This window comes from Amblyomma americanum, chromosome 3 (assembly GCF_052857255.1).
Source record: "Amblyomma americanum isolate KBUSLIRL-KWMA chromosome 3, ASM5285725v1, whole genome shotgun sequence".
Classification (NCBI taxonomy): Eukaryota; Metazoa; Arthropoda; class Arachnida; order Ixodida; family Ixodidae; genus Amblyomma; species Amblyomma americanum.
The window spans coordinates 224927955-224935647 of NC_135499.1; the positions used below are offsets into that span (position 1 = coordinate 224927955).

At 48.0% G+C, this 7693-nt stretch overlaps 1 protein-coding gene across 1 annotated transcript; it reads right to left on the minus strand.

Moving 5' to 3' along the window:
* Positions 1-5525: 5525 nt before the first annotated feature.
* On the minus strand, positions 5526-7091 carry LOC144123655 (uncharacterized). Its single transcript, XM_077656451.1, has one exon. It carries the CDS (start codon positions 6842-6844, stop codon positions 5837-5839), a length of 1008 nt encoding a protein of 335 aa, XP_077512577.1. The 5' UTR covers positions 6845-7091; the 3' UTR covers positions 5526-5836.
* Positions 7092-7693: the final 602 nt, after the last annotated feature.

The window sequence follows — 7693 nt, forward strand, 5'->3', positions numbered from 1 at the left end:
GGTGAGGCGTGGCGCCACGACGGGGTGCCTCCTCGGGAGCGCGTTCACACCTGGCAGAAAGCGCGGCGAGGCAAAGCACACACGCGGCCCAGTGCTGCTGCGCAAATTCTATAGACGGAACTGGGAGATTTTCACGAGGGAAAGCGGAGGTATCTTGTTTATTGTTTCCTTTCCGGGCATAATTACAAGATTTTGCTACATTTATGCAAATCAAATAAGCACATGCGCATGAGTATGCTGGTGGTAACTTTTCTATTCGCTCACATCTCATTGCGCGTTTATTTTGCATCGCTTGCTTATGAGTGATTCGCGTTCAGATTGATCGCTGTTGCGTTGCTTGACCTTGCGTTGTTTCGCTCCTGCAGTTATTCCCCTTGCATTTCGTTCCCTTACACTGTTCGCTTTTCGCTGCTTTCTTTGCGCTCTTCTTGTTTGTATGTTTTCTTTCATTCTTGCATTATTTGCACCGTAATAGCCTTATCAAACATTTATTACTTTTATTTATCGATTCCATTTATTTCATCTCAATTTTATGGTAGCCCCCCTACTTTCAGAGCTTGGCTTTAGCTATTATTGTAAGAAGATAAATAAGTGGATATGAAAACCAATACGAAGTCCCCTCTTGCGGGAGCTGCTCGCTACGGTCGGTATGAAGCGCGGCACTGAACTTTCACGGGCAGCTATAACGCACGCTCTGACGCTTGTGAAGTCTGATCGTATTGCCTTGAGTGCATCTCTTCGACATGAAGGCGGCAGCGATTGCGCTACTCTGTGAAAGAATAGCTTTCGCGTTGAAAGTTGGAAATTTTAAACAATATTCGGCGCAGACGCAGCGTGCTGGGCAGACTAACTGCATCCAGTAGATCCAAGTTGTGCTTGTTTTTAAGTTGAACACTGGGAGCTCAATGGAACATTTTTCGCATTTTTGCTGTCGTTCTTATTGGGGCTCCGATAGCATGTGATGAATTCGAACATCCGTTTGTGGTACCATAACGGTTGCGCTGTTACATAAGTTATGTGTTACCATTTCGCGCCCCTAGCGCAATATAGTCTAGTCCATCTGGGGAGTTATAAAATATCGACAGCGTACATTGTCTGTAGGCAATAAACAAACCATTGCACGCGAAAACAAAGGATTACCGAACATGGGCGCTTCGAGTCGACCTATAACGTTAATCGCTCTGTGTAGCGCCTCGGAGTAGGTTTGCAGGGCAATGCCTTTCCATTTCTAGCCTGGCGTGAAGCATGGACAGAGGGCAGCCATATGGAGAGGAGTGGCATGAGCAATTTTAGCAGCAAATTCGTAACAGAAGCGAACAGGGGTAGGGTTTTATAGACACAATCCATGGGCACAATGCTCATGGATAACATGCATGGGACTGACGGCTGCCAGTACGTACGAGGCTTCAACCTTGTGATTGCGCTTAGCAATTCTCAGCTGGTTATGGATATTATAAGTTACAGGTGCTTCATTATTCATGTTATAAGTGTTATTCGGGCTCTATGTGTGCGGATGCTTGGCGCCTGATGGGCAACCGCTTTTGCCTTTCGTCCCGCCGTTGCTTAACGGGGCTGTTGATGAATGGAGCGTTGCGAAAAGTATCAGGTAGCCTGTACTGTGCGAACCTCACCTTAATAAAATGATGCTATATTTTCAAATCGCTCATTACGCTCTCAGAGTTACGTGACGGTCATAGTATAAGTCGCGTTTTCTTAATATATACTTCTAATGGGTGCCTAAAATCGATTATATTTTTATGTCTTCCCCCCCCCCCCCCCTTGTGTTATGCTAACGCAATGCATGTGTTATAGTTGTTGCTATGAACTTAAATTAGTTGGATAGCAAGGCTTAAAAAAGGCTGGAACAAATTTCTGCAGGCAGGGACAGCAGGCGGTCGCAGGTAGGAGGAATTAAGAATTTGAGAAGGGAGCGGGGAGGGGGGGGGGGGGGGGCTGTAGAGTGGTCGCAGCTGGTGCAGAGCAGTATACATCAGAGATCAGTGGGAGTGTTCTTAGTCCTGCGACGAACATAGTTGGCTTGATCGGTTCGAGTAAATGGCGTGAAGACCGGACGTAAGAGGAAGCTGACATGACGTGAGCGCTGAGTAACAGCTGACGCCTGTTTCGCTCGGAAGAAAGAAATCGTATACACCGAGAAAGGCGCAATCGGTCCTTGAGTCCATAAGTACCGAAGGGCCCATTAACTTCCTCTTGTGTGAATTCTTGTCTTCCCTCTTCTCAAGGCGGGGGTCGCGCGCAAGCGGCGGTTGCCCGCCGTGTTTGAGTACGTTTGCGTGATCGCTGTGGCCCTTTAGTTGGCGCTAGAAAAACAATTTTTAGCTAATTGTAAAGCGAAATGTATTTATTTTTTTAGTGTTGTGCGATGTTAATACCAATTTCAGTAGGTACTTATGGAGTGAGCAAAATACGAAGTGACTAAAATGGCATATCTGCTTCCGTCGCGCGACATCACGCGATTGTCATGTGACTATTCTAACGCCCTCTACGGGCGAGTCCAAATGTCAAAGGTGAAGTTGTGCGACACCATGGTGGACCACATATAGTAACGCCTGTAGCCACACTTGACCTCTGGCTCACTTGAAGGTCAACCGGCAACGCATGGCGAAATCGGCTTTACCTAGCGTAGTGAAGCTTTCGCTTCAAAAACGCAGGTTATCGGAATTAATCCGGAGCCGTCCTCCGCGCAGTCTCTCTAAGTTCAGGTGAAGCTTCAGAACGCTGAACCACGAACACAACTTATTTTCTGGACATTAATTTCTTCTCTTTTCTCTCCCCACTCGCTAATACAAAAGGCAGCTCATTATTATCTTCTACTTCTAGCCTCTAACTACTAGTCTCCGATAGGACATGGCGTCATCATGAACCCAATACCTCAATGGATAAAATGCGCTTTATAGGCTTCACGGTAAAGTTATATATCCGGTCACTGTGAACTGGCATATGCATGCATTGTTTGCTGGGGGTAGGCGTCCATGTTTTGCAGATGAGCCTCGAAGAGGAAAAAAATGCCATTACAGACTACAGGGGCTCCTATAGAGAATCGGTGGGAATGCATTTCTACAACTGTTGACTCAGCTGTTCGCTTATATATATATATTTCTTTGTGCGCTTTGAGTTTGCCGCTTGCATTACGCGCCGAAAGGCTCCGGAACTACGTGCAGCTGCGTCGGCGCCCACACTGCTTTCGCTGTTGCAGTACGCCGAGCGCGGTTGACGTAGCAAGCGGCCACGGAAGCCGGGCGTTGTAAGTGGGCGGCGGCATCTGGAGCTGCAGGCCAGTAAAAAAATGGATAAAGAGTAGCACAAATTGCAGGGCGGTCGCTTGGTAGGCAATACTGCACACTTTGGCCTCTTCGTGCGTGTCCTCCCGTTTCTCTCGGATAAACCCTTACCGCCCCCCCCCCCCCCCCCCCCCATTGCCTCCCCTCCTCTTGCATTTGTCGCACCTGCTGCACGACTCTGTCAGCAGCCTAAGGTTTTGCGTATAGCCACGCCACTGACACGCGTGCTGATGACATGGACGGGAGCGGTCTACTGCACCTGTGTACAGTATAAAACAAACTGTTGGATGGTACGTCATGCACTGAAAAGAAAAAAGCTAGCCTCCTTTTTTTTTTTTTTTACTCTTGAGAGAATCGACAGCTGTTTAGCTCGCAGTTTCCCTGTGACGCTTTGCACAGCCTTTTTTAAAACTCGAGGGGTTCGCTTGTAACTTTCGGAGGGATGAGCTGGATAGTTCGTCTCCCCTTCCAGAGACTCGGAACGCTGACGATGCAAGACGACCCGCGCAGCATGGACCAGGAACGAACTCCTTGGACTCAATAGTATTTAAAAAGTCTACATGAAAGGTCATTGTTTGTAAATGGAACACTGCTTGCCGACATGACCCCAAGATATGGTCTCTCAGAAAGCAAAGTTCGCTTCCTTAGAAATCTTTCAGTTGCATTAAGCAGTGAGTATGTAAAATAAAAGCACATCCTATTCTTTTCTTCTTGCTTTTTTCTGCAATACTGCCCTCAAGAGTGCGCGCTGTTGGAAGCTTCCAAACATATCGCATTGTATTGGTTTGTTTTACGGGGGTTTAACGTCCAAAAAGCGACTCATGCTATTAGGGACGCCGTAGTGGAGGGCTCCGGAAATCTCGACCATCTGGGGTTCAGTAAGGCATGTTGCCGGGCTTGTCGGTTAAGCATTTTGAAACTTGGAAAAAAAAAACACCTTGGCGCAAATAAATTGACCTATTTATGCATCTAGTCCTCGCTTTCAAAGTCCTGTCCGCACCAAATGCATGATAGCCTATAAAATCAGATTGGCCGCCTTTTGGCTGCTGGCCTCCCCTCGGTGGTGTTGACTGCCGTCGTTGAAGCCCTCTCCTCTCCGCATGCGGACGCGGAGAAGATGTACGCTAGTGTATGCGGCGAGCGATGCGAGACCAGTCGGTACCTTTCGTACCATTGCGTGCTCAGCCACATACCTGAAAGGAGCAGCGCTATAGCGGTAACACCTCAGGCAAGACAACCACTCGCATTCGGTTGAAATGTAGCAGGAGAACGAAGAGAGCAACTTGGCAGCGTTCATAGCACGCAAAGACACGGCTTGGCCAGCGCCTGAAGAAGCCAAGGGGCTGGTCGACAACGGAGCAGAGTTTCTTCCAGACAGCATCGACGCTGCGGAAGCCACTTCATTCGAAAACGATGGAGAAAACGAGAATGATGAAGCTAGCGGTGCGCTCCTGCAGCACGCAGGCGGGCGACACGTCGCTGCACTAGGCGCGCCATTTGCGTGGGTGCAATGTAGTCTTGCTTCTATAGTTACAGATAAACTTATCTATTGCCATTTTTATATATTGAGTCATCGATACTTCCAACTATTTCGCCACCTCCTTCGGATGATATATTTAGGTTCTGTGTACTTGAAGCCCGGGAGCGAGAACCTGTAGATGACTGTAATGTTTTACGATATATTCTTTAGGAAGCAGGAAGAAGGCTGGTTCCGTACGAATTGCGAGGAGCACATAGGCTTCACAGAGCCACTGTTTAGTTCGAAACAATGGCCCTAAAAACTAGGGTCAGGCGAAGTGACAAATCACATGGTGTGGAAATGTTAGTTTGCCATAACATCGTGTGTAAAGAACGGCTATTTAAACACTAAAAAAAAGGGGGGGCTTATTGATTTTTTATTGTGGAGGGAATCGCGCTGAACAGATTACAAGGTGCCCTTCGTCTGTACTACCGTCCCTACGCGTATTTTTTTTTTTTGTCTTGTAATCAGTTTAGCGCGATTCCCTGCACGAGGCTATTTTCAAAAAGCCGATAATAATCGTGCTCTAAGCCATTTAGACGCTGAAGAAGACAAAATATCATCAGACTAAAAACAGATTTATGTCAGTTATCTTGTGTCTTCCAGCTTGTGAGACACTTTCACAACTATTAGAAACAATAAGTTGATGAACTTCAGCAGTAATATGGTAGTCACTGAATCAGAGAAGTCACAGACGTGACACTGAGACGTTGATTGGCGCTTGCTCCCCACGAGTGCTGTCAAGTCAGTTCTTTCAATGGGACTACAAAAAGGAAGACACCAGTCACCTAAATACCTTCCTGCATCTTTTTGAATAACCCAACTTTAGATACTCAATAATGAGCCAATCATCATGGTTGATTCACACAGCTTCGTCCAGCGAGAGGACGACACATGTAATCTAACCGTTCTTCCTGCGGTTTCGAAGTTCACTGTACCGAATCTGTCAAAGGGGCAGTAGAGGGATTGCAGTCAGAAAAACGCGTGTATGGTTGCTGAATTCGCTGTCACCACGTCACATGCATCCTCGAGAGTAATCCAGCGCCTCCGCTTTCAACAAGGTGATGTTCTTCACAGCCGATTGACCCAACTTGGATGAACCAGTGAGAACGAGACGCGCCATCTGGCCGAAATTTGTTCTGTATCTTCCGACAGTGTCAAAATCAACGGGACCAAACTTATCCAGCGGACATAAGCGGGATCTATGCCTGAAGAACAGGTGCAGTGCCGAATAGTTCCTCCAGTAGTCGTCGCAGTTTTCGTACAAAATTTTGCTAATGGTTTCATTTACACCAAAACCGTGGAGAACCCTGTGCACGAGATGGGGGTTCGGTTCTAGGATCTCCTTTGTGGGTTGTTCAGCCGCGCTGTAGGTATAATGATCAGGATTGTAGCGGCGGTACAACTCGTAGTGCAGGCGAAGGAATTCGGACCGCCTGTGGGCCACGATGATCATGTTTCCAAAAAACCCGCCTTGAGGCCATCCAACCGTCGTTTCGAAGCGCCTGTACTTGTCTAGGCTCCTCACGAGGTAGGCGTCCTTGTCCAAGTAGATACCGCCGTACTTTCGCAGTACCATGATGCGAGCGATGTCGGAGGCATGCTGAATCCAACTCAGTTTCCTGCCGAAGACTTTCTGCGGTCTCTCAATGTACCTGAGACTGAGTCGGGGAATATCCTTGATGTGCCTCCAGTGCGGACTTTCGGTGGCCGTGCTACATTTGTCACAGTGAATCATAATGATGTCCGGTTTCTGCTGAAGCCAAGCTGCCCGCATACAGACGACTTCGACGAACGACAGTGGGTCATTGCCGAGTCTGACGAAGTGCACGATATTCGGCACGATGTAATCGTTGTTTCCCTCCACCGGCAGTGCTGGTCTGTCCCGAGGAAACGGTGGCGGTTCCAGACTAGGACGCGTCGTGCGGTAATATAAATAGAACGAGGCGACTGAGGTGGCTACTACCGCATAGCGGAAGAGGCGTTTTGCTCTAAATCTTTCTGCCTTCAGCCCAAATTCCATTTGTTGCTCCGATACGTCGATAGACTGTGTAGGGTCACAGTGGTTTGCGATCACAGAAAGAAATTCCTGGCTCTAGCTCCGTCTCGTTCCTAAGTTAGGCTTGGTTAATTCCACGTCGGATAATGCGCGCTTCCGTCGGGAAGAACCTTCAGCCGAAGCTGCACCTGAGTTCGTCAGCAGAAATCCGATCACACCACTGCATGAAGAGGCGACGTTGCCAAGTATCGGCAGTCAACTTCTTCGTCACTTTCTTCTGACGATTGTAAGTTTTTCTCTTTTTTTTTGGAGCCAGACGTAACAGCACGCGCTGAGTCACGTACCAACGCGCTCGCAGAAGCCCACTGAATGCCCGAATGAAATTCTTTTGCTGTTATTATTTTTAACGTTGGACTACAAAATTTTCGCCTGTCTGTTAAAGGAATACAGCGAATACAGTAGCGCGGCACTATCATCATCGCTGGGCAGCTCCCGCAGAAAGAGCTCAGCCAAATCACCACCAGTGTCGGAATTACCATAACTTACAAATTACAACTCGTGCGATGAGCATAAGTACATTAATAGCCACTAGTGCTGTGCTATTGCAGCAAATACGGGTATTCAGAGAGAACTCTTGCACGAAAAATATTCGTTCCACGCGATGCGAAGCGTGGCTTGAAACCATATGTAGGAGTGACTATGTATATAGCTGCAGTTGGAGTAGCCCCTCACGCCTACGCCTACTCGCACTGGTGCCGGCGCAGTACTGGTGCTGCTTCTGTGCCTGTAAGCATTAAGAACAATGAACGCCATGTTCTGGAGGCGGACACGCTGCCCTCTTGCGCCTCATTTGGGTCCCGCAATCCTCTTACG